Source organism: Oncorhynchus mykiss, chromosome 29 (genome assembly GCF_057628025.1).
Source record: "Oncorhynchus mykiss isolate SJ-2025 chromosome 29, ASM5762802v1, whole genome shotgun sequence".
NCBI classification, from domain to species: domain Eukaryota; kingdom Metazoa; phylum Chordata; class Actinopteri; order Salmoniformes; family Salmonidae; genus Oncorhynchus; species Oncorhynchus mykiss.
Window position 1 is genome coordinate 2,786,384 of NC_143050.1, and position 27,780 is coordinate 2,814,163.

At 43.0% G+C, this 27,780-nt stretch overlaps 1 protein-coding gene across 1 annotated transcript; it reads right to left on the bottom strand.

Moving 5' to 3' along the window:
* Nucleotides 1-604: 604 nt before the first annotated feature.
* slc46a3 (solute carrier family 46 member 3) lies at nucleotides 605-27,560 on the bottom strand. Its single transcript, XM_036968224.2, has 8 exons — nucleotides 27,284-27,560; nucleotides 18,513-18,708; nucleotides 17,298-17,411; nucleotides 14,009-14,944; nucleotides 9,590-9,836; nucleotides 9,056-9,139; nucleotides 7,743-7,899; nucleotides 605-1,079 (listed from the first exon to the last, which is right to left on the bottom strand). Exons 2-8 carry the CDS (start codon nucleotides 18,702-18,704, stop codon nucleotides 968-970), a joined length of 1,842 nt encoding a protein of 613 aa, XP_036824119.2. The 5' UTR covers nucleotides 18,705-18,708; nucleotides 27,284-27,560; the 3' UTR covers nucleotides 605-967.
* Nucleotides 27,561-27,780: the final 220 nt, after the last annotated feature.

Here is a 27,780-nt window from a genome sequence, read left to right on the forward strand (position 1 = left end):
AATGGTTAGATAAAAACATCCTTGGAATGGAATTGGAATTTATAATGTTAAAACTTGAATTGTATTATAACTGTGCAAACATCTAGTTACTGGAGTTTGTTTTTTTATCATTGAAATTGAATGCAAACTTTGTTTAAAAATCAATCAATCAAATAATTATAATAATGAATAATTATATTCTATTACTGTATATAACGGGGAGTGGGGTGCACTCTGTCATTATGGCGGCAGGTAGCCTAGTGGTTAGAGTGTTGAGCCAGTAACCGAAAGGTTGCAAGATCAAATCCCCGAGCTGACAAGGTACAAATCTGTCGTTCTGCCCCCTGAACAAGGCAGTTAACCCACTGTTCCTAGGCTGTCATTGTAAATAAGAATTTGTTCTTAATTGACTTGCCTAGTTAAGTAAGGTAAAACTGTGTAATTTAGATCAACTATCCCTTTTGTATGGTGGAAAAAGTCAATTATTGTTGTTTACTCAATTATTCTGTATTGTTTTACAATTCTACAATATATACAATTTAGCTGACATTTTAGTCAAAAGTGACTGACAGTTATTCATGCATTCATATTTCACAGAAGGGTTTTCATTCATTTTCACGCTGGGTTGACACGGCAGATGGTTTTAATGTCATCAATCATTAATCTACAAAAGGGTCAGCTCACACAGCGTGGTAAATCACTCAGAGTGGTAGCTCAGAGTGGTAGCTCAGTCTGGTAGCTCAGTGTGGTAGCTCAGTGTGGTAGCTCACACAGCGTGGTAAATCACTCAGAGTGGTAGCTCAGTGTAGTAGCTCACACAGCGTGGTAAATCACTCAGTATGGTAGCTCAGTGTGGTAAATCACTCAGTGTGGTAGCTCACACAGTGTGGTAGCTCACACAGCGTGGTAAATCACTCAGTGTGGTAGCTCACACAGTGTGGTAGTTCGCACAGTGTGGTAGCTCAGTGTGGTAGCTCAGTGTGGTAGCTCAGTGTGGTAGCTGTAGTGACTGTCCACAGCTCTCTGTCTCCTCCTCATCATCATCAGCTGTTAGTCGACTGGCCTCTTCATCCTTGTCCAGTCGCAGACACATTACCACCCTGGAGACAGACAGACAGACAGACACATTACCACACTGGAGACAGACAGACAGACAGACAGACAGACAGACAGACAGACAGACAGACAGACAGACAGACAGACAGACAGACACATTACCACCCTACAGATAGACAGACAGACAGACAGACAGACATACACATTACCACCCTGGAGACAGACAGACAGACAGACATACAGATAGACAGACAGATAGACAGACAGACACATTACTACCCTGGAGACAGACAGACAGACACATTACCACCCTGGAGACAGACAGACAGACATATTACTACCCTGGAGACAGACAGACAGACAGACAGATAGACAGACAGACAGACAGACAGACACATTACCACCCTGGAGAGAGAGAGCTCAATCACAATATACTACAACCCGGGAGAGAGAGAGCTCTATCACAATATACTACAATCCTGGAGAGGACCTCAGCCACCCGAGCCACAGCCTGTTCACCCCGCTACCATCTAGAAGGTCATTAAGGACCTCAGCCACCCGAGCCACAGCCTGTTCACCCCGCTACCATCTAGAAGGAGGAGAACGTATAGGTGCATCAAAGCTGGAAGAAGAGACTGAAAAACAGATTTTTATCTCCAGGCCATCAGACTGTTAAATAGTCACCACTAGCCAGCCTCCACTCAGTACCCTGCCCTGAACCTTAGTCACTGTTACTAGCCGGCTACCACCCGGTTCTCTACCCTGAACCTTAGTCACTGTTACTAGCCGGCTACCACCCGGTTCTCTACCCTGAACCTTAGAGGCTGCCGCCCTATGTACATAGACATGGAACACTGGTCCCTTTAATAATGGAACACTGGTCCCTTTAATAATGGAACACTGGTCACTTTAATCATGGAACACTGGTCCCTTTAATAATGGAACACTGGTCCCTTTAATAATGGAACACTGGTCCCTTTAATAATGGAACACTGGTCACTTTAATAATGGAACACTGGTCCCTTTAATAATGGAACACTGGTCCCTTCAAAAATGGAACACTGGTCACTAATAATGGAACACTGGTCACTTTAATAATGGAACACTGGTCCCTTTAATAATGGAACACTGGTCACTAATAATTGAACACTGGTCACTTTAATAATGGAACACCGGTCCCTTTAATAATGAAACACCGGTCACTTTAATAATGGAACACTGGTCCCTTTAATAATGGAACACTGGTCACTTTAATAATGGAACACTGGTCACTTTAATAATGGAACACTGGTCACTTTAATAATGGAACACTGGTCCCTTTAATAATGGAACACTGGTCCCTTCAATAATGGAACACTGGTCACTAATAATGGAACACTGGTCCCTTTAATAATGGAACACTGGTCCCTTTAATAATGGAACACTGGTCCCTTTAATAATGGAACACTGGTCACTTTAATAATGGAACACTGGTCCCTTTAATAATGGAACACTGGTCACTTTAATAATGGAACACTGGTCCCTTTAATAATGGAACACTGGTCACTAATAATGGAACACTGGTCACTAATAATGGAACACTGGTCCCTTTAATAATGGAACACTGGTCACTAATAATGGAACACTGGTCACTAATAATGGAACACTGGTCCCTTTAATAATGGAACACTGGTAACTATAATAATGGAACACTGGTCCCTTTAATAATGGAACACTGGTCCCTTTAATAATGGAACACTGGTCCCTTTAATAATGGAACACTGGTCACTTTAATAATGGAACACTGGTCCCTTTAATAATGGAACACTAGTCACTTTAATAATGGAACACTGGTCCCTTTAATAATGGAACACTGGTCACTTTAATAATGGAACACTGGTCCCTTTAATAATGGAACACTGGTCCCTTTAATAATGGAACACTGGTCACTTTAATAATGGAACACTGGTCCCTTTAATAATGGAACACTGGTCACTTTAATAATGGAACACTGGTCCCTTTAATAATGGAACACTGGTCACTAATAATGGAACACTGGTCACTAATAATGGAACACTGGTCCCTTTAATAATGGAACACTGGTAACTATAATAATGGAACACTGGTCACTAATAATGGAACACTGGTCCCTTTAATAATGGAACACTGGTAACTATAATAATGGAACACTGGTCCCTTTAATAATGGAACACTGGTCCCTTTAATAATGGAACACTGGTCCCTTTAATAATGGAACACTGGCCACTTTAATAATGGAACACTGGTCCCTTTAATAATGGAACACTAGTCACTTTAATAATGGAACACTGGTCCCTTTAATAATGGAACACTGGTCACTTTAATAATGGAACACTGGTCCCTTTAATAATGGAACACTGGTCACTAATAATGGAACACTGGTCCCTTTAATAATGGGACACTGGTCCCTTTAATCATGGAACACTGGTCACTTTAATAATGGAACACTGGTCACTTTAATAATGGAACACTGGTCCCTTTAATCATGGAACACTGGTCACTTTAATAATGGAACACTGGTCACTTTAATAATGGAACACTGGTCCCTTTAATAATGGAACACTGGTAACTATAATAATGGAACACTGGTCCCTTTAATAATGGAGCACTGGTCCCTTTAATAATGGAACACTGGTCCCTTTAATAATGGAACACTGGTCACTTTAATAATGGAACACTGGTCCCTTTAATAATGGAACACTAGTCACTTTAATAATGGAACACTGGTCCCTTTAATAATGGAACACTGGTCACTTTAATCATGGAACACTGGTCCCTTTAATAATGGAACACTGGTCCCTTTAATAATGGAACACTGGTCACTTTAATAATGGAACACTGGTCCCTTTAATAATGGAACACTGGTCACTTTAATAATGGAACACTGGTCCCTTTAATAATGGAACACTGGTCACTAATAATGGAACACTGGTCACTAATAATGGAACACTGGTCCCTTTAATAATGGAACACTGGTAACTATAATAATGGAACACTGGTCACTAATAATGGAACACTGGTCCCTTTAATAATGGAACACTGGTAACTATAATAATGGAACACTGGTCCCTTTAATAATGGAACACTGGTCCCTTTAATAATGGAACACTGGTCCCTTTAATAATGGAACACTGGTCACTTTAATAATGGAACACTGGTCCCTTTAATAATGGAACACTGGTCACTTTAATAATGGAACACTGGTCCCTTTAATAATGGAACACTGGTCACTAATAATGGAACACTGGTCCCTTTAATAATGGAACACTGGTCCCTTTAATCATGGAACACTGGTCACTTTAATAATGGAACACTGGTCACTTTAATAATGGAACACTGGTCCCTTTAATCATGGAACACTGGTCACTTTAATAATGGAACACTGGTCACTTTAATAATGGAACACTGGTCCCTTTAATAATGGAACACTGGTCACTTTAATAATGGAACACTGGTCCCTTTAATAATGGAACACTGGTCCCTTTAATCATGGAACACTGGTCACTTTAATAATGGAACACCGGTCACTATAATAATGTTTACATGCTGTTTGATTCATTTCATATGTATCACCTGTATTGCAGTCAATGTTAATCTTATTAAACTACTTTGTACACATATTTTCTATTCAGAAACTGTCCATAATATATATACACACTATACTGTCTAAGCCCAGTCTATGTCCAGTCTAAACCCAGTCTAAACCCAGTCTATGTCCAGTCTAAGCCCAGTCTAAACCCAGTCTAAACCCAGTCTAAGCCCAGTCTAAGCCCAGTCTAAGCCCAGTCTAAGCCCTCTCTAAACCCAGTCTAAGCCCAGTCTATGTCCAGTCTAAGCCCAGTCTAAGCCCTGTCTAAACTCAGTCTAAGCCCAGTCTAAACCCAGTCTATGTCCAGTCTAAGCCCTGTCTAAACCCAGTCTAAGCCCAGTCTATGTCCAGTCTATGTCCAGTCTAAGCCCTCTCTAAACCCAGTCTAAGCCCAGTCTATGTCCAGTCTAAGCCCAGTCTAAGCCCTGTCTAAACTCAGTCTAAGCCCAGTCTAAACCCAGTCTATGTCCAGTCTAAGCCCTGTCTAAGCCCAGTCTAAACCCAGTCTATGTCCAGTCTAAGCCCTGTCTAAACCCAGTCTAAGCCCAGTCTATGTCCAGTATATGTCCAGTCTAAGCCCAGTCGTAGAGCAAAACGGAGAACGCCGTCGTGTTCGTGAGAGTCTCATCTTTCCATAGAGGGGTCATAATGATAGGCCAAACCGTTAAGACGCTACAGGCGATTTGGTGAGAAGACTTTAGGGACGGTCTGATAAACACTGCTCTAGCTCCGTTCACAGCAGAGGAGGAAGTGCAATATCGGCGGACGCAGTAGATATCTCTAGCATTAACTGACGGATTTGTACGAGGATCTTTTAATTATGCTAATTATATTTCCGCGGTGGGCTTCGGACATCGACTCTAGAGGCTTCATTTATATGTCGGACTCTGACATTGCTCATTCTAATTTTTCTATATTTTTTAACTCCTTTCTTTACATTTTTTGGATTCGCGTGTATTGTTTTATATTGTTAGCTATTACTGCACTGTTGGAGCTAGGAACACAAGCATTTAGTTAGATATTACTGCACTGTTGGAGCTAGGAACACAAGCATTTAGTTAGATACTACTGCACTGTTGGAGCTAGAAACACAAGCATTTAGTTAGATACTACTGTACTGTTGGAGCTAGGAACACAAGCATTTAGTTAGATACTACTGCACTGTTGGAGCTAGGAACACAAGCATTTAGTTAGATACTACTGTACTGTTGGAGCTAGCATTTAGTTAGATACTACTGTACTGTTGGAGCTAGGAACACAAGCATTTAGTTAGATATTACTGCACTGTTGGAGCTAGGAACACAAGCATTTAGTTAGATACTACTGTACTGTTGGAGCTAGAAACACAAGCATTTAGTTAGATACTACTGCACTGTTGGAGCTAGGAACACAAGCATTTAGTTAGATACTACTGCACTGTTGGAGCTAGGAACACAAGCATTTAGTTAGATACTACTGCACTGTTGGAGCTAGTAACACAAGCATTTAGTTAGATATTACTGCACTGTTGGAGCTAGGAACACAAGCATTTAGTTAGATACTACTGTACTGTTGGAGCTAGAAACACAAGCATTTAGTTAGATACTACTGTACTGTTGGAGCTAGGAACACAAGCATTTAGTTAGATACTACTGCACTGTTGGAGCTAGGAACACAAGCATTTAGTTAGATATTACTGCACTGTTGGAGCTAGGAACACAAGCATTTAGTTAGATACTACTGCACTGTTGGAGCTAGTAACACAAGCATTTAGTTAGATATTACTGCACTGTTGGAGCTAGGAACACAAGCATTTAGTTAGATACTACTGCACTGTTGGAGCTAGGAACACAAGCATTTAGTTAGATACTACTGCACTGTTGGAGCTAGAAACACAAGCATTTAGTTAGATACTACTGCACTGTTGGAGCTAGGAACACAAGCATTTAGTTAGATACTACTGCACTGTTGGAGCTAGGAACACAAGCATTTAGTTAGATACTACTGCACTGTTGGAGCTAGGAACACAAGCATTTAGTTAGATACTACTGCACTGTTGGAGCTAGAAACACAAGCATTTAGTTAGATACTACTGCACTGTTGGAGCTAGGAACATAAGCATTTAGTTAGATACTACTGCACTGTTGGAGCTAGGAACATAAGCATTTAGTTAGATACTACTGCACTGTTGGAGCTAGGAACATAAGCATTTAGTTAGATACTACTGCACTGTTGGAGCTAGGAACACAAGCATTTAGTTAGATACTACTGCACTGTTGGAGCTAGCATTTAGTTAGATATTACTGTACTGTTGGAGCTAGAAACACAAGCATTTAGTTAGATACTACTGCACTGTTGGAGCTAGCATTTAGTTAGATACTACTGCACTGTTGGAGCTAGCATTTAGTTAGATACTACTGCACTGTTGGAGCTAGGAACATAAGCATTTAGTTAGATACTACTGCACTGTTGGAGCTAGCATTTAGTTAGATACTACTGCACTGTTGGAGCTAGCATTTGGTTAGATACTACTGCACAGTTGGAGCTAGTATTTAGTTACATACTACTGCACTGTTGGAGCTAGCATTTGGTTAGATACTACTGCACTGTTGGAGCTAGGAACATAAGCATTTCGCTACACCTGTGATAACATCTGTTAAATATGTGTATGCAACCAATACAATTTGATTTGACTTTGATTTATTTTGATCCCGGCTTTTATCTATACGATTTGGTTGTATTAACCCTCCCAATCAGAATGGTTTTGGTGACTGACCCACCCAATCAGAATGGTTTTGGTGACTGACCCACCCAATCAGAATGGTTTTGGTGACTGACCCACCCAATCAGAATGGTTTTGGTGACTGACCCACCCAATCAGAATGGTGTTGGTGACTGATCCACCCAATCAGAATGGTTTTGGTGACTGACCCACCCAATAAGAATGGTTTTGGTGACTGACCCACCCAATCAGAATGGTTTTGGTGACTGACCCACCCAATCAGAATGGCTGCGTTGACAGACTTAGCCAACCAGAATGGTTATGTTGACTGACCCATCCAATCAGAATGGTTGTGTTGACTGAGTTAGCCAATCAGAATGGTTGTGTTGACTGACTCACCCAATCAGAACAGCCGGTATGAGTGCGATGGCTGAGGCCAGCAGGAAGCTGAATCCAGGGAACCAGGAGACAGTGGAGGCGTAGGTGCTGCTGAACACGGTGATCCCAACACCTATACTCAGCATCTCCACGAACGCAACACAGGCAAACACTGCACCTGGCGAGAGGAGAGGACACACACACACACACACACACACACACACACACACACACACACACACACACACACACACAGTTCTGGAGTTTACAAGCATGTCGCTATACCTCGCGTTAACATCTGCTAACCATGTGACCAATGCAATTTGATGTGATTTGATTATCGTTATTCTGAGTGGTTTTCTGTTACTGGGGCGGCAGGTAGCCTAGTGGTTAGAGCGTTGGTCCAGTAACCAGCATGTAGCCTAGTGGTTAGAGCGTTGGGCCAGTAACCAGCAGGTAGCCTAGTGGTTAGAGCGTTGGTCCAGTAACCAGCAGGTAGCCTAGTGGTTAGAGCGTTGGTCCAGTAACCAGCAGGTAGCCTAGTGGTTAGAGCGTTGGTCCAGTAACCAGCAGGTAGCCTAGTGGTTAGAGTGTTGGTCCAGTAACCAGCAGGTAGCCTAGTGGTTAGAGCGTTGGTCCAGTAACCAGCAGGTAGCCTAGTGGTTAGAGCGTTGGTCCAGTAACCAGCAGGTAGCCTAGTGGTTAGAGCGTTGGTCCAGTAACCAGCAGGTAGCCTAGTGGTTAGAGTGTTGGTCCAGTAACCAGCAGGTAGCCTAGTGGTTAGAGTGTTGGTCCAGTAACCAGCAGGTAGCCTAGTGGTTAGAGTGTTGGTCCAGTAACCAGCAGGTAGCCTAGTGGTTAGAGTGTTGGTCCAGTAACCAGCAGGTAGCCTAGTGGTTAGAGTGTTGGTCCAGTAACCAGCAGGTAGCCTAGTGGTTAGAGTGTTGGTCCAGTAACCAGCAGGTAGCCTAGTGGTTAGAGCTGGTGGTAACCGAAAGGTAAAAATCTGTCGTTCTGCCCCTGAACAGGCAGTTAACCCACTGTTCCTAGGCCGTCATTGTAAATCTGAATTTGTTCTTAACTGACTTGCCTAGTTAAATAAAGGGTAAATAAATGACATACTACTGCCAGAGTCTTTATCATGGACGTTTGCTGATTTGGAGGAGAACAAATGCTGCAGTTATCTCTCTTAGCTTCCTTAGAATCAATGCGCTAACATAGCATAGTGTAATGAAGTGTAATTTAGCCTAGCATAGTGTAATGAAGTGTAATATAGCCTAGCATAGCATAGTGTAACGTAATGTTATGTAGCCTAGCTTAGCATAGTGTCTTACCCTGTTCAGAGCGGAGTACTATCTTGGACATCATGGACCTCAGAACAGGAGCAGGCATGATGGAGAGAAGGAGAGGCAGTCGCACTAAGGAACACGCACACAGGAGAGAACTAGTTTACACACACAGGTGAAAAATACCACAGTCGGCCAACACAGCAGCAAGATTTGTGACCTGTTGCCACAACAAAAGGACAACCGGTGGAGCACAAACAACATGTAAATACAACCTATATTCATCTGTTTATTTATTTTCCCTCTCATACTTCAACTACTTGCACATTGTTACAACACTGTACATAGACATGTTTCCCATGCCAATAAAGGGGAGAGAGAGAGAGAGAGAGAGAGAGAGATTTTTGTTTTGAATGTTCTTAATTGGAAAATGCAAAAATAAAATCTATAAATATATATATTTTTTTAAACATTTTCATTAACCCCTAACCCATAACCTAACCCCCCCCCCCCCCCCGTCTCACCCCCCCCTCTCACACCACCCCACCCCCCCCCCCCGTCTCACCCCCCCCCCCGTCTCACCTAGGAACATGAGCAGCGTGCTCTTGGCGAAGGCAGCCATCAGTAGCCCTGCAGCGACAGACAGCAGTCCCAGTAGTACTATATACCCGTCCCGAAGACAGCGCGACAGCAGGGACACCCCTGCAAAGCTCCCCAGGTAGATGAGTGTAGACAAGGCTGAACCATAGCCAACCAACACCTCACTCCAACACAGAGGAGCATTCAGCTCATACAGGATGAAGATGGACATACCACCCAGCTTCGACACCTGTGGGGGAGAGAGAGAGGGTGGACACAGTTACTTCTTTTCTGTTACTAGTTATTTGAACGCAATGTTTGAAAAAATACTAAATTAAATCTAATGAACAATCAGCTTAGATAGCTGACAAGGAGATGGGGGAGGGGGAGGAAGATGGGGGGAGGGGAAGGGAGAGAGGAGCAGGCCATGAGCAGATGAGCTCCTGAATCTTTCAGCATTTTTTTTGTTGACAAAAAGATTGATTTTGATTTTGATTTACAAGGACATATAGGATACTAACCTCCACAACATTACCTTCACTACAAACCTGCAATCTGATTTTGAACAAAATTACCTGGAAGGATTCTAGAAGGATTCTTACTACCAATGATTCTACTACCAATGATTCTACTACCAATGATTCTACTACCAAGGATTCTACTACCAAGGATTCTACTACCAAGGATTCTACTACCAAGGATTCTTACTACCAAGGATTCTTACTACCAAGGATTCTTACTACCAAGGATTCTGCTGCCAATGATTCTACTACCACGGATTTTACTACCAAGGATTCTACTACCAAGGATTCTACTACCAATGATTCTACTACCAAGGATTCTACTACCAATGATTCTTACTACCAAGGATTCTACTACCAAGGATTCTTACTACCAAGGATTCTACTACCAATGATTCTTACTTCCAACGATTCTACTACCAATGATTCTTACTACCAACGATTCTACTACCAATGATTCTACTACCAAGGATTCTACTACCAAGGATTCTTACTACCAAGGATTCTACTACCAATGATTCTTACTACCAACGATTCTACTACCAATGATTCTTACTACCAACGATTCTACTACCAAGGATTCTACTACCAAGGATTCTACTACCAAGGATTCTTACTACCAAGGATTCTACTACCAATGATTCTTACTACCAACGATTCTACTACCAATGATTCTTACTACCAACGATTCTACTACCAATGATTCTTACTACCAACGATTCTACTACCAATGATTCTTACTACCAACGATTCTACTACCAATGATTCTTACTACCAAGGATTCTACTACCAATGATTCTTACTATCAAGGATTCTACTACCAATGATTCTTACTACCAAGGATTCTACTACCAATGATTCTTACTACCAAGGATTCTACTACCAAGGATTCTTACTGCCAATGATTCTACTACTAAGGATTATTACTGCTCAACCCCCACTAATACACCCGCCCAAGCCCCATCCTGCAACCCAAGAGGCATGCACCAGATGCTCAGCATGCTCTGCTCAACCTAATGGTCTGAAACTTAACCACACAAATAACAACACTGGACACTATGGAACACAAAGCTTTAACTATCTCATCCTGGAATATACAAGGTCTGATATAATCTGCCTTTACCCTAAAAGATCAAGAACCCAGACTTTACCAAAGAAATTGTCATCCTACAAGAAACAAGGTATTGAGGAGACGGACCCACTGGTTGCCCTCTAGGTTACAGAGAGCTGGTAGTCCCATCCACCACACTACCAGGTGGGTGGTATAGAGGAGATGGACCCACTGGTTGCCCTCTAGGTTACAGAGAGCTGGTAGTCCCATCCACCACACTACCAGGTGGGTGGTATAGAGGAGACAGACCCACTGGTTACCCTCTAGGTTACAGAGAGCTGGTAGTCCCATCCACCACACTACCAGGTGGGTGGTATAGAGGAGATGGACCCACTGGTTGCCCTCTAGGTTACAGAGAGCTGGTAGTCCCATCCACCACACTACCAGGTGGGTGGTATAGAGGAGACAGACCCACTGGTTGCCCTCTAGGTTACAGAGAGCTGGTAGTCCCATCCACCACACTACCAGGTGGGTGGTATAGAGGAGACAGACCCACTGGTTGCCCTCTAGGTTACAGAGAGCTGGTAGTCCCATCCACCACACTACCAGGTGGGTGGTATAGAGGAGACAGACCCACTGGTTACCCTCTAGGTTACAGAGAGCTGGTCGTCCCATCCACCACACTACCAGGTGTGAAACAGAGACTCAGTGGGGATGCTAATTTGGTATAGAGCAGACCTAACTCACTCTATTAACCAGTTAAATGTAACTAAATGACATTTAAAATGTAATCTACATCATCCCAAAAGTAATTATTTATCATTAAAGGGGCATAAACATCATCTAGTAATGCTGCATACTCAAAGACAGGTTAAAACCTCACCTTTCTGGTCATTTTTTTACAAATAAATTGTTGAGGATTAGTTACTTTTGAGGACACAAGAACGAGAACACATTACAAATTAAAATATTCAAATATGATGAAAATATTCAAATATGAAATATGATACATTTCCTATTCAACAAAAATGTATGAATAAGGAAAGACATGATTTCTAAATATAGTATAATCAAATTATAAAACGACTAACTATAATATTTCACCTTCCTTATAACTGTCAAATATATATTTTTATGTTTAGTGTTTGAGAAAATGTGCATATTTTCTCTCCTGATCAGTGTGTGCAAACCTGGTCAAGAACTACAGGAAACGTATGATCGCAGTAATTGCAAACAAAGGTTTCTGTACCAAATATTAAGTTCTGCTTTTCTGATGTATCAAATACTTATGTCATGCAATAAAATGCAAATGAATTACTTAAAAATCATACAATGTGATTTTCTGGATTTTTGTTTTAGATTCCGTCTCTAACAGTTGAAGTGTACCTATGTTAGAAATTACAGACCTCTACATGCTTTGTAAGTTGGAAAACCTACAAAATCGGCAGTGTATCAAATACTTGTTCTCCCCACTGTATATTTTTAGTATTTCATTATTTTTAATCCCAGCCCTCCGTCCCTGCAGGAGGCCTTTTGGTAGGCAGTCATTGTAAATAATCATTTGTTCTTAACGGACTTTCCTAGTTAAATAAATGTTCAATAAAATTAAAAATTAAAAAAATTAAAAAACGTCGACTCCCCCCATAGCTCTGCTCTGGCTTGGCTTCCTGAACTCGCTAGGAACGCTTTTATGTCACGGTCGTTGTATGGAGGAGACCAAGGCTCAGCATGGTAAGGATACATTTGTCTTTAACAAAAGAAAGAACACTGAACAAACTATCAAAACGAACAGTGACGCTAATATGTGTAGTGCAGACAGGCAACTAAACATTGAACAAGAAGCCACAAAACCAAAAAGGAAAAATGGCTACCTAAATATGATCCCCAATCAGAGACAACGATAAACAGCTGCCTCTGATTGGGAACCAATTCAGGCCACCATAGACCTACACAATACCTAGACCTACAAACCCCTTGACATACAAAACCACTAGACAATACAAAAACTAACATACCAACCCTCGTCACACCCTGACCTAACCAAAATAATAACGAAAACAGAGATAACTAAGGTCAGGGTGTGACATTTTATCTCATATTTATCTTGTCCATTTATGACAAACTGAAAGGGTTTTTGTAAAAAAAACATCTATGAATTATTTGAGATTAATGGCTGTAAATAGTCGGAAGAGCAAATTAAATCTCAGCTTCAAGTGGTTTCAGGTTTCAATTCCTACGTCACACAGGCTAAACAATACTACTGTGTCCTTGGGAACGAGGGCTATCGCTCAATCATTTTGATCTACGGTGTCCACAGATTTATAACCAAAATGTCGGTACCAGAACCACGCAGGTTTCTGAACAGGGGACCTTACAACTAACAAAAACACATCTTGTTTTCATTTCTGGACCTTTTGGAGTGAAACATTGTTTACTATTACAAATCCTATTTTCCCCTAACCTTTAACCCCTAACCTTTAACCCCTAACCCCTAACCTCTAACCTTTAACCCCTAACCTTTAACCCCTAACCCCTAACCTCTAACCTTTAACCCCTAACCTTTAACCCCCAACCTTTAAACCCTAACCTTTAACCCCTAACCTTTAACCCCTAAACTTTAACCCTTAACCCCTAACCCTTAACCTCTAACCTTTAACCCCTAACGCTTAACCTAACCTTTAAGCTTAAAATATAATTTGAACAAATTCAGGACCTGAAAAAAGTTCTGACTTCTAAAACAGTTCCTGTTTTCCTACCTTGTCAGGACATTAAGGTGAAATGTTAAACACACACACACACACACACACACACACACACACACACACACACACACACACACACCACACTAACCGTATAGAAAGCAAAGGCCGCCAGTATCAGTCCCAGGACAGTTTTCCTCCTCCTTGGTGACGCGGTGAATAACAGATACACACCCTGAAACCGACCAATCAGGGCTTCTCGTTGGAGAAAGCGTGCTGAGCCCGCCCCAAAAGGTGACGGTGATGATGATGGTGATGAAGATGAGTCTGTGTGCGAGGGTCTCTCCACAGTCTCCTGCAGTACCCACGCTGTGTATACCAGGTTGATCAGGTGTAGTACGGCTGCTGTGACGAACGGCCAGGTGAACCCTGCCGTCTGAATATAGAACCCAGTACACAGAGAGGCTAGCCCTGACAACACACCTAGCAACATCTCCAAGGCTGCCATGCGCACTGTACGACCCCCACCCTTACCCCAGTCTCTCTCTCTACTCCCTCTGTCTCTGTCTCCCTGTTCATCGCTCTCTCCGTCTCTCTCTCTGTCTTTGCCTCGATCTTTCCCTCTGTCTCTCTCTCCGTCTCTCTCTCTGTCTCCCTGTCCATCGCTCTCTCCGTCTCTCTCTCTGTCTTTGCCTCCATCTTTCCCTCTGTCTCTCTCTCCATCTCTCCTTTGTTCTCCCTCTCCACTCCCCCCACTCATACCCCGATCTCTACAGGCATCTCCTCCCCCACCTCTACCTCCCTCACATTGGTAACTCCCCCCATCTCTAGCCCCAATCCCAACAATATCCATACTCCCACCCACTTCCTCACACAAATACTTAACCCCACCCCCCTCCACCCCCTCCTCCTCACATAGGTCAGCTATATAGGCAAAACTTCCCCCCAGTAGAGCAGTGGGCCCCCCCATTACCCCAGCCAGGAAAGAGGCCCCTAGCAGGTAACCCAGGCTAAGGGAGAGGTGAGACACGGTTGCATAGCACAGAGCAAATATCAGCTCGCCCACAAGTGGGGGCACTAGAGCTACCTAGAGATGGAGGGATGAGGGATGGAAGGGGACAAAAGGAGAGAGAAGGGATAAAGAGAGACAGAAGAAGAGATAGGGGGAGAGAGACATTGATAACATACCAATTAGGAACCTCACACACACAGACAAATTCATATTTGAATCAGTTGTAGAACCCATTTCCCTTTATGGTTGTGAGGTCTGGGGTCCGCTCACCAACCAAGAGCTCACAAAATGGGCCAAACACCAAATTGAGACTCTGCATGCAGAGTTCTGCAAAAATATCCTCAGTGTACAACGTAATACACCAAATAATGCTTGCAGAGCAGAATTAGGCCGATACCCACTAATTATCAAAATCCAGAAAAGAGCCGTTAAATTCTACAACCACCTAAAAGGAAGTGATTCCCAAACCTTCCATAACAAAGCCATCACCTACAGAGAGATGAACCTGGAGAAGAGTCCCCTAAGCAAGCTGGTCCTAGGGCTCTGTTCACAAACACAAACAGACCCCACAGATCCCCAGGACAGCAGCACAATTAGACCCAACCAAATCATGAGAAAACAAAAAGATAACTACTTAACACATTGGAAAGAATTAACAAAAAAACAGAGAAAACTAGAATGCTATTTGGCTATAAACAGAGAGTACACAGCGGCAGAATACCTGACCACTGTGACTGACCCAAACTTAAGGAAAGCTTTGACTATGTACAGACTCAGTGAGCATAGCCTTGCTATTGAGAAAGGCCGCCGTAGGCAGACATGGCTCTCAAGAGAAGACAGGCTATGTGCTCACTGCCCACAAAATGAGGTGGAAACTGAGCCGCACTTCCTGACTTCCTGACCAAAATATGACCATATTAGAGACACATATTTCCCTCAGATTACACAGATCCACAAAGAATTCGAAAACAAACCCAATTTTGATAAACTCCCATATCTACTGGGTGAAATTCCACAGTGTGCCATCATCACAGCAGCTAGATTTGTGATCTGTTGCCAAGAGAAAAGGGCAACCAGTGAAGAACACACACCATTGTAAATACAACCCATATTTATGTTTATTTATTTTCCCTTTTGCACTTTAACTATTTGCACATAATATGAAATATGAAATGTCTTTCATTTGGAACATTTTGCAAGGGTAATGTTTACTGTAAAAAAAACACATTTCACTTGCTTTGGCAATGTGTTTGTTTATGTTTGCCAACAAAACCCTGAATTGAACATGGATTTGAATTGAAAGAAAAAGAGTGTTAAACAAATGAGTAATAAATATTTACCTATTTAATAAATATTCTTCAGGATCGGTGTCCCTTCCACGGGATGATAGGCTAATGCGATTAGCATTAGATTGTAAGTAACAAGAACATTTCCCAGGACAGAGACATATCTTATATTGGCAGAAAGCTTCAATTCTAGTTAATCTTACTGCACTGTACAATTTACAGTAGCTATTACAGTGAAAGAATACCGTGCTATTGATTGAGGAGAGTGCACAATTTTGAACATGAGAAGTTATTAATAAACAAATTAGGCACATTTGGGCAGTCTTGAAACAAAATTTGGAGCAGAAATGCAATGGTTCATTGGATCAGTTTAAACTTTGCACACACATTGATGCCATCTAGTGGCCAAAATCTAAATTGCAGCTGGGCTGGAATAAAACATTATGGCCTTTCTCTTGCATTTCAAAGACGATGGTACAAACAAATTGCAAAATAACTTTTTTTTTTCTTCTTTGTATTATCTTTTACCAGATATAATGTGTTAATTCTCCGACATTAATTTCACATTTCCACAAACTTCAAAGTGTTTCCGTTCAAATGCTACCAAGAATATGCATATCCTTGCTTCAGGGCTTAAGTTACAGGAAGTTAGATTTGGGTGTGTAATTTTAGGAGAAATTTGAAAAAAAGGGGCGGACCCTTAACAGCTATGGCATAAAATTATATTGTCTTCTTCAGCAAATAAACACCCTATTCCCTACATAGTACACTACTTTAGACCAGAGCCCAATGGCACCCTATTCCCTACATAGTACACTACTTTAGTCAAGAGCCCTATGGCACCCTATTCCCTATATAGTGCACTACTTTAGACCAGAGCCCTATGGTACCCTATTCCCTATAAAGTGCACTACTTTAGACCAGAGCCCTATGGAACCCTGTTCCCTATATAGTGCACTACTTTAGACCAGAGCACCATGGCACCCTATTCCCTATTTAGACCAGAGCCCTATAGAACCCTATTCCCTATATAGTGCACTACTTTAGACCAGAGTCCTATGGTACCCTATTCCCTATTTAGACCAGAGCCCTATAGAACCATATTCCCTATGTAGCCACAGTAAATGTCATACTTGTATTACCTTCCTGCCACGGTGGTCGCTGTAGGAGACCAGGAGTAGGGAGGAGAGGAGACTAGGGAAGAGGAAACACAGCTCACTGTAGAAGAGAAACAGAGACGCCTCCTTCTGGATCTCCTGTAGGGGGGAGGAGAGGGGAGGGGACGGGAGGTAGGAAGGAGAGGAGAGGAGAGGGGAGAGGAGAGGGGAGGGGAGAGGAGAGAGGAGGGGAGAGGAGAGGGGAGGGGAGAGGAGAGAGGAGGAGGAGAGGGGAGGGGAGAGGAGAGAGGAGGGGAGAGGAGAGAGGAGGGGGAGGAGAGGGGAGGAGAGGGGAGAGGAGAGATGAGGGAGAGAGGAGGGAGAGAGGAGAGAGGAGGGGGGAGGATGAGAGGAGGGAGAGAGGAGTGGGGAGGAGAGAGGAGGGGAGGGGGGAGGAAACGGGAGGGAGAGAGGAGGGAGAGAGGAGAGAGAGAGGAGGAGGAGAGAGGAGGAGGAGAGAGGAGAGGGATGAGGAGAGGGAGGAGGAGAGAGAGGGAGGGGGAGAGAGGAGGGGGTATGAGAGAGGAGAGAGAGAGGAGGAGAGAGAGGAGATGGAGAGAGGAGAAAAGAGGAGAGAGAGAGGAGGAGAGAGAGGAGAGGGAGAGAGGAGAGGGAGAGAGGAGAGGGGGGAGGAGAGAGGAGAGAGAGAGGGAGGAGAGAGAGGAGAGGGAGAGAGGAGGAGAGGAGAGAGGAGAGGGGGAGGAGAGAGGAGAGAGAGAGAGGAGAGGGAGGGAGGAGAGGGAGAGAGGAGAGAGAGAGAGAGAGGAGAGGGAGAGAGGAGAGGGGGAGGAGAGAGGAGAGAGAGAGGAGGGGGAGAGAAGGAGAGGGAGGAGAGGGAGAGGAGAGGGAGAGAGGAGAGGGAGAGAGGAGAGGGAAAGAGGAGAGGGAGGAGGAGGAGAGAGAGAGAGAGAGAGGAGAGGAGAGAGAGGAAAGAGAGAGAGAGAGAAGGGAAGGAGGGAGGGTCTGGTTTTCAGTTAAGTTTATTATTAATGATTATTGCAACTGTTTGAATTGAATGTAAGTTCTGTGGTGTTTGAAGATGGGAGTGTTGATTCTGTATCTGTAGTTTATTTGATTTTATATTGATCATTTGGAATTTGTTATATTGTTGTCGTCGTCTCAATGGGTCAAATAAAAAACTACATTTTGCAGATAAAACAAGTTAAAAAGGGTAGGTTAGCCCCCCCTCCCCTCTCCCACCTGGTGAATGGAGCTGACGTTGGTGCTGCTGTCAGAGCAGTGGGTGTAGTTCATCTGTGTAGGGTAGGGGGCACCGGTGAGCTGCTGCCACAGCCTTCTGTAGACATACTGCTGGATCAGGGGGTACAGCATGAACATGGAGAAGGCATAGACACCAACCACTGGCTCTATCAGGAACACACGGACCATCATTAACCTAGTGAAGGAGAGAGAGAGAGAGAGAGAGAGAGAGAGAGAGAGAGAGAGACAGAGAGAGACAGAGAGAGAGAGAGAGAGAGAGAGAGAGAGAGAGACAGAGAGAGAGAGAGAGACAGAGAGAGAGAGAGAGAGAGAGAGAGAGAGAGAGAGAGAGAGAGAGAGAGAGAGAGAGAGAGAGAGAGAGAGAGACAGAGAGACAGAGAGAGACAGAGAGAGAGAGAGAGAGAGAGACAGAGAGAGAGAGAGAGAGAGAGAGAGAGAGAGAGAGAGAGAGAGAGGGAGGGAGAGAGAGAGAGAGAGAGAGAGAGAGAGAGAGAGAGGGAGAGAGAGAGAGAGACAGAGAGAGACAGAGAGAGAGAGAGAGACAGAGAGAGAGACAGAGAGAGACAGAGAGACAGAGAGAGAGAGAGAGAGAGACAGAGAGAGAGAGAGAGAGAGACAGAGAGAGAGACAGAGAGAGACAGAGAGACAGAGAGAGAGAGAGAGAGAGACAGAGGGTATTAGCATCCCTTTGTGAACCTGTCCTCTCTTCATTGTATGAAGGGGGGGGGGGGCAGCCTTTATTGGCGTCCACAGCGCCTGGGAAGCAGCTGTTGTGGCTCAAGGGCAGAACATTTTTCCTCCTTGTGTAGCTGCCTGGCTATTGGTCCATCATCATAAATGTTCTCCTTGTGTAGCTGCTATTGGCCCATCACTATAAATGTCCTCCTTGTGTAGCTGCTATTGGTCCATCATTATAAATGTCCTCCTTGTGTAGCTGCCAGGTTATTGGCTCATCATTATAAATGTTCTCCTTGTGTAGCTGCTATTGGCCCATCACTATAAATGTCCTCCTTGTGTAGCTAGCTGCCTGGCTATTGGTCAATCATTATAAATGTCCTCCTTGTGTAGCTGCCTGGCTATTGGTCCATCACTATAAATGTCCTCCTTGTGTAGCTGCTATTGGCCCATCATTATAAATGTTCTCCTTGTGTAGCTGCCTGGCTATTGGTCCATCACTATAAATGTCCTCCTTGTGTAGCTGCCAGGTTATTGGCCCATCACTATAAATGTCCTCCTTGTGTAGCTGCTATTGGCCCATCATTATAAATGTTCTCCTTGTGTAGCTGCCTGGCTATTGGTCCATCACTATAAATGTCCTCCTTGTGTAGCTGCCAGGTTATTGGCCCATCATTATAAATGTCCTCCTTGTGTAGCTGCCTGGCTATTGGTCCATCACTATAAATGTCCTCCTTGTGTAGCTGCCTGGCTATTGGCCCATCACTATAAATGTCCTCCTTCAGTTGCTGGTACTGGTTGTCCTTTAGAGTTAGGCCCCTTTTTTCTCCACTTCCTGTCTGATTGATGTGCCCAAAGCAAACTGCCTGTTGCTCAGGCCCTGAAGCCAGGATATGCATATAATTGGTACCATTGGAAAGAAGTTTGTAGAATTGTTAAGATAAGGTAGGAGACGATAACACAATAGATATAGTAGGAGAAATCCAAAGAAAAACCAACCAGATTTTTTTTTTGAGTGAGCCAATGCTCTTACAATGGAACGTATTGGGAAATAATTAAATCTAGCTCACAGTATGCAATTCATATGGCTTCCACAGGGTGTCAGCAGTCTTTGTTCAAGGTTTCAGGCTTGTTTCTTCCAAAACGAGTAAGAATAATGAGTTTTACTACAAGGACACAGTCTTGGAAATTAATGTGTACGCGCGCCATGAAGACAACGCACACCTACTCATATTGGTTTCCTATTGAACTTCTTTCCGTATGAAATTGTTTAATTACATTTTAGGGTGTCTGAGGAGCAAATAGAAACGTATTTTCACTTGTTGAAGCAAAGTTTAGGGGTAGATTTTCGGATACTCAAATCGATGGCGCCATCTAAACAGAGTTTTTGGGATATAAAGATCTAACAAAACAACACTGCATGCTGGGACACTTTGAATGACAATCAGAGGAAGATTTTCAAAAAGTAAGTGAATATTTCATTGCTATTTGGGAATGTATGAAACCTGTGCCGGTGGAAAAATATTTTGATGTGGGGCGCCGACCTCAAACAATCGCATGGCATGCTTCCGCTGTAATAGCTACTGTAAATCGTAGCAGTTAGATTAACAAGAATTTAAGCTTTCAACCGATATAAAGACACTTGTACAGTGGGGCAAAAAAAGTATTTAGTCAGCCACCAATTGTGCAAGTTTTCCCACTTAAAAAGATGAGAGAGGCCTGTAATTTTCATCATAGGTACACTTCAACTATGACAGACAAAATGAGGGGAAAAATCCAGAAAATCACATTGTAGGATTTTTAATGAATTTATTTGCAAATTATGGTGGAAAATAAATATTTGGTCAATAACAAAAGTTTATCTCAATAGTTTGTTATATACCCTTTGTTGGCAATGACAGAGGTTAAAACGTTTTCTGTAAGTCTTCACAAGGTTTTCACACACTGTTGCTGGTATTTTGGCCCATTCCTCCATGCAGATCTCCTCTAGAGCAGTGATGTTTTCAGGCTGTTGCTGGGCAACACGGACTTTCAACTCCCTCCAAAGATTTTCTATGGGGTTGAGATCTGGAGACTGGCTAAGCCACTCCAGGACCTTGAAATGCTTCTTATGAAGCCACTCCTTCGTTGCCCGGGCGGTGTGTTTGGGATCATTGTCATGCTGAAAGACCCAGCCACGTTTCGTCTTCAATGCCCATGCTGATGGAAGGAGGTTTTCACTCAAAATCTCACGATACATGGCCCCATTCATTCTTTCCTTTACACAGATCAGTCGTCCTGGTCCCTTTGCAGAAAAACAGCCCCAAAGCATGATGTTTCCACCCCCTTGCTTCACAGTAGGTATGGTGTTCTTTGGATGCAACTCAGCATTCTTTGTCCTCCAAACACGACGAGTTGAGTTTTTACCAAAAAGTTATATTTTGGTTTCATCTGACCATATGACATTCTCCCAATCTTCTTCTGGATCATCCAAATGCTCTCTAGCAAATTTCAGACGGGCCTGGACATGTACTGGCTTAAGCAGTCTGGCACTGCAGGATTTGAGTCCCTGGCGGCGTAGTGTGTTACTGATGGTAGGCTTTGTTACTTTGGTCCCAGCTCTCTGCAGGTCATTCACTAGGTCCCCCTGTGTGGTTCTGGGATTTTTGCTCACGGTTCTTGTGATCATTTTGACCCCACGGGGTGAGATCTTGCGTGGAGCCCCAGATCGAGGGTGATTATCAGTGGTCTTGTATGTCTTCCATTTCCTAATAATTGCTCCCACAGTTGATTTCTTCAAACCAAGATGCTTACCTATTGCAGATTCAGTCTTCCCAGCCTGGTGCAGGTCTACAATTTGGTTTCTGGTGTCCTCTGAAAGCTCTTTGGTCTTGGCCATAGTGGAGTTTGGAGTGTGACTGTTTGAGGTTGTGGACAGGTGTCTTTTATACTGATAACAAGTTCAAACAGGTGCCATTAATACAGGTAACGAGTGGAGGACAGAGGAGCCTCTTAAAGAAGAAGTTACAGGTCTGTGAGAGCCAGAAATCTTGCTTGTTTGTAGGTGACCAAATACTTATTTTCCACCATAATTTGCAAATAAATTCATAAAAAATCCTACAATGTGATTGTCACGGTCGTCCTCCTCTTTATCTGAAGAGGAGAGGTGAGAAGGATCAGAGGACCAATATGCGACGTGGTAAGTGTCCATGGTAAATCTTTAATAAAGAAAGTACTGAACACTGCATACAAAACAATAAACAAATAACGACCGTGAAGCTACAAATTAGACCTGTGCTGAACACAAGCCACTAACATAGACAATCACCCACAAACTAACAGTGCAACCCAGGCTACCTAAGTATGATTCTCAAATCAGAGACAACTAATGACACCTGCCTCTGATTGAGAACCATACTAGGCCGAAACATACAACTCCCCAAATCATAGAAAAACAAACATAGACTGCCCACCCCAACTCACGCCCTGACCATACTAAATAAATACAAAACAAAGGAAATAAAGGTCAGAACGTGACAGTCAATGTGGAGGCTATATACAGGGTATTACGGTACAGAGTCAATGTGGAGGCTATATACAGGGTATTACGGTACAGAGTCAATGTGGAGGCTATATACAGGGTGTACCGGTACAGAGTCAATGTGGAGGCTATATACAGGGTGTACCGGTACAGAGTCAATGTGGAGGCTATATACAGGGTATTACGGTACAGAGTCAATGTGGAGGCTATATACAGGGTGTTACGGTACAGAGTCAATGTGGAGGCTATATACAGGGTGTACCGGTACAGAGTCAATGTGGAGGCTATATACAGGGTGTACCGGTACAGAGTCAATGTGGAGGCTATATACAGGGTATTACGGTACAGAGTCAATGTGGAGGCTATATACAGGGTGTACCGGTACAGAGTCAATGTGGAGGCTATATACAGGGTGTACCGGTACAGAGTCAATGTGGAGGCTATATACAGGGTATTACGGTACAGAGTCAATGTGGAGGCTATATACAGGGTGTTACGGTACAGAGTCAATGTGGAGGCTATATACAGGGTGTTACGGTACAGAGTCAATGTGGAGGCTATATACAGGGGGTACTGGTACAGAGTCAATGTGGAGGCTATATACAGGGTGTTACGGTACAGAGTCAATGTGGAGGCTATATACAGGGTGTTACGGTACAGAGTCAATGTGGAGGCTATATACAGGGTGTTACGGTACAGAGTCAATGTGGAGGCTATATACAGGGTGTTACGGTACAGAGTCAATGTGGAGGCTATATACAGGGTGTTACGGTACAGAGTCAATGTGGAGACTATATACAGGGTGTTACGGTACAGAGTCAATGTGGAGGCTATATACAGGGTGTTACGGTACAGAGTCAATGTGGAGACTATATACAGGGTGTTACTGTACAGAGTCAATGTGGAGGCTATATACAGGGTGTTACGGTACAGAGTCAATGTGGAGGCTATATACAGGGTGTTACGGTACAGAGTCAATGTGGAGGCTATATACAGGGTGTTACGGTACAGAGTCAATGTGGAGGCTATATACAGGGTGTTACGGTACAGAGTCAATGTGGAGGCTATATACAGGGTGTTACGGTACTGAGTCAATGTGGAGGCTATATACAGGGGGTACCAGTACAGAGTCAATGTGGAGGCTATATACAGGGTGTTACGGTACAGAGTCAAGGTGGAGGCTATATACATGGTGTTATGGTACAGAGTCAACAAACATAGACTGCGCCCCCCAACTCACGCCCTGACCATACTAAATAAATACAAAACAAAGGAAATCAAGGTCAGAACGTGACAGTAATTTTCAGAATTTTTTTTCTCATTTTGTCTGTCATAGTTGAAGTGTACCTATGATGAAAATTACAGGCCTCTCTCATCTTTTTAATCCTTTACTATAGATTTGTGTGCATTGTTGTGTATATGTTGTGAAATTGTTAGATATTATTTGTTAGATACTACTGTAGTGTTGGAGCTAGAAACACAAGCATTGAGTTAGATACTACTGCACTGTTGGAGCTAGACACACAAGCATTTAATTAGATACTACTGTACTGTTGGAGCTAGACACACAAGCATTTAGTTAGATACTACTGTACTGTTGGAGCTAGAAACACAAGCATTGAGTTAGATACTACTGCACTGTTGGAGCTAGACACACAAGCATTTAGTTAGATACTACTGCACTGTTGGAGCTAGACACACAAGCATTTAGTTAGATACTACTGCACTGTTGGAGCTAGACACACAAGCATTTAGTTAGATACTACTGTACTGTTGGAGCTAGACACACAAGCATTTAGTTAGATACTACTGTACTGTTGGAGCTTGACACACAAGCATTTAGTTAGATATTACTGCACTGTTGGAGCTAGAAACACAAGCATTTAGTTAGATATTACTGCACTGTTGGAGCTAGGAACATAAGCATTTAGTTAGATATTACTGTTGGAGCTAGGAACACAAACATTTAGTTAGATACTACTGTTGGAGCTAGACACACAAGCATTTAGTTAGATACTACTGTTGGAGCTAGAAACACAAGCATTTAGTTAGATACTACTGCACTGTTGGAGCTAGAAACACAAACATTTAGTTAGATACTACTGTTGGAGCTAGGAACACAAGCATTTAGTTAGATACTACTGCACTGTTGTATCTAGAAACACAAGCATTTAGTTAGATACTACTGCACTGTTGGAGCTAGAAACACAAACATTTAGTTAGATACTACTGCACTGTTGGAGCTAGAAACACAAGCATTTAGTTAGATACTACTGCACTGTTGGAGCTAGAAACACAAACATTTAGTTAGATACTACTGCACTGTTGGAGCTAGAAACACAAGCATTTAGTTAGATACTACTGCACTGTTGGAGCTAGGAACACAAGCATTTAGTTAGATACTACTGCACTGTTGGAGCTAGAAACACAAACATTTAGTTAGAAACTACTGCACTGTTGGAGCTAGGAACACAAGCATTTAGTTAGATACTACTGCACTGTTGTATCTATAAACACAAGCATTTAGTTAGATACTACTGCACTGTTGGAGCTAGAAACACAAACATTTAGTTAGATACTACTGCACTGTTGGAGCTAGAAACACAAGCATTTAGTTAGATACTACTGCACTGTTGGAGCTAGAAACACAAACATTTAGTTAGATACTACTGCACTGTTGGAGCTAGAAACACAAGCATTTAGTTAGATACTACTGCACTGTTGGAGCTAGGAACACAAGCATTTAGTTAGATACTACTGCACTGTTGGAGCTAGAAACACAAACATTTAGTTAGAAACTACTGCACTGTTGGAGCTAGGAACACAAGTATTTAGTTAGATATTACTGCACTGTTGGAGCTAGACACACAAGCATTTAGTTAGATATTACTGTTGGAGCTAGAAACACAAACATTTAGTTAGAAACTACTGCACTGTTGGAGCTAGGAACACAAGTATTTAGTTAGATATTACTGCACTGTTGGAGCTAGGAACACAAGTATTTAGTTAGATATTACTGCACTGTTGGAGCTAGAAACACAAGCATTTAGTTAGATACTACTGCACTGTTGGAGCTAGAAACACAAGCATTTAGTTAGATACTACTGCACTGTTGGAGCTAGAAACACAAGCATTTAGTTAGATACTACTGCACTGTTGGAGCTAGAAACACAAGCATTTAGTTAGATACTACTGCACTGTTGGAGCTAGGAACACAAGCATTTAGTTAGATACTACTGCACTGTTAGAGCTAGGAACACAAGCATTTAGTTAGATACTACTGCACTGTTGGAGCTAGGAACACAAGCATTTAGTTAGATACTACTGCACTGTTGGAGCCAGCATTTAGTTAGATACTACTGCACTGTTGGAGCTAGAAACACAAGCATTTAGTTAGATACTACTGCACTGTTGGAGCTAGACACACAAGCCATTTGCTACATCCTGCAATAACATCTGCCAAACACGTGTCTGTGACTAATAAAACGTTATTTGACTTGAGGTAGTGTTTGACAATGGCCAGTGACGGTGTCTTGTGAGAGACTCACGTATGGTCTTGACAACGGTTGACTCTATTCAGTCTGCATGGCTGAAGCGTTACAGCTAGCGAGCTGTAGATATTTAAAGGTAAAGAGTTACTGTTGAGCCGACATCTGCCGCTGTTGCCCTGAATGCAGTCTCCGCTAATGCTTGAACTTTCCCTTTAAATGTAAACGACGTCGAATTTCTCCGCGATCCTTGAAACGGGAACAGAGCCCTAAAATCATCCAGTCGTCTCTCCTCAGGGAGGCCCTGGCTGTTTCCAGACGTCGCTCACTTGATTAAACGTGTCATTTAACACAATAATAACACCAAGGGGGAATTTAGCAATCTAATATAGCTACAACAACAAACCTTAAAAGGTGCTGTAGGACCGACGTACTGCTGCCGGGTTGGTAGATGCTAGACGTGTTACCATGGTGAAATAGTAGAGATAAGACGGACGGTTAAACACTTTAGAGATTAACTTCGTAAGGTGTATTAATACCCCTTCTACATACTGCACCAACTGGCACCCTATTCCCTATATAGTACACTACTTTAGATCAGAGCCCTATGGCACCCTATTCCCTATATAGTGCACTAGTTAAGACCAGAGCCCAATATAACCATATTCCCTATATATAGTGCACTACTTTAGACCAGATCCCTAAGGCACCCTATTCCCTATATAGTGCGCTAGTTAAGACCAGAGCCCTCTGGCACCCCATTCTCTATATAGTGCACTAGTTAAGACCAGAGCCCTACGGCACCCCATTCCCTATATAGTGCACTAGTTAAGACCAGAGCCCTACGGCACCCCATTCCCTATATAGTGCACTAGTTAAGACCAGAGCCCTACGGCACCCCATTCCCTATATAGTGCACTAGTTAAGACCAGAGCCCTACGGCACCCCATTCCCTATATAGTGCACTAGTTAAGACCAGAGCCCTATGGTAAAACTATACTTTTCATACTAAAAAAAAGTGGTGCACTTTGTCTGGATTTGATAGAAAGTGATGAAAACCGATTTACCTGATGTAGTTGTTATTCAGACACCATTCATTCTGTTCTCACGAGCGGCTTCAGAGAGAAACACACCTTGTTCACAAACACACACACTCCCACACTTAGACACGCACACTACCAGACTCAAGACACTCCCACACACACACACACACACACACACACACACACACATACACACACACACACACACACACACACACACACACACACACACACACACACACACACACACACACACACACACACACACACACACACTCCCAGCAAGGATGTTTTCCAGAGTGCAGGTGTCAGTCAGAGAACCTAGGACACAAACACCTGTCTGACATCACAGTATACACACACACACACACACACACACACACACACACAACACCTGTCTGACTCTAGTGCACACTACACACACCGCATCGCTAAGCAACCCTTAGGCTGTTACGGAATACAAAATCCTCCTGGGGACACACCCTCTGAGCTGTGGTAAATGAGAGAGAGACAAAGAATGA

Bases quoted from the DNA above. Each gene is read 5' to 3' on its own strand.
- slc46a3 (XM_036968224.2), bottom strand. From the start codon at position 18,704: ATGATGGTCCGTGTGTTCCTGATAGAGCCAGTGGTTGGTGTCTATGCC. The intron at 9,837-14,008 runs GTTAGTGTGGTG...TCTCCCCCACAG, and splicing joins CGGCCTTTGCTTTCTATACG to GTGTCGAAGCTGGGTGGTAT. The intron at 9,140-9,589 runs GTGAGACGGGGG...CGTGTTCCTTAG, and splicing joins CACGCTGCTCATGTTCCTAG to TGCGACTGCCTCTCCTTCTC.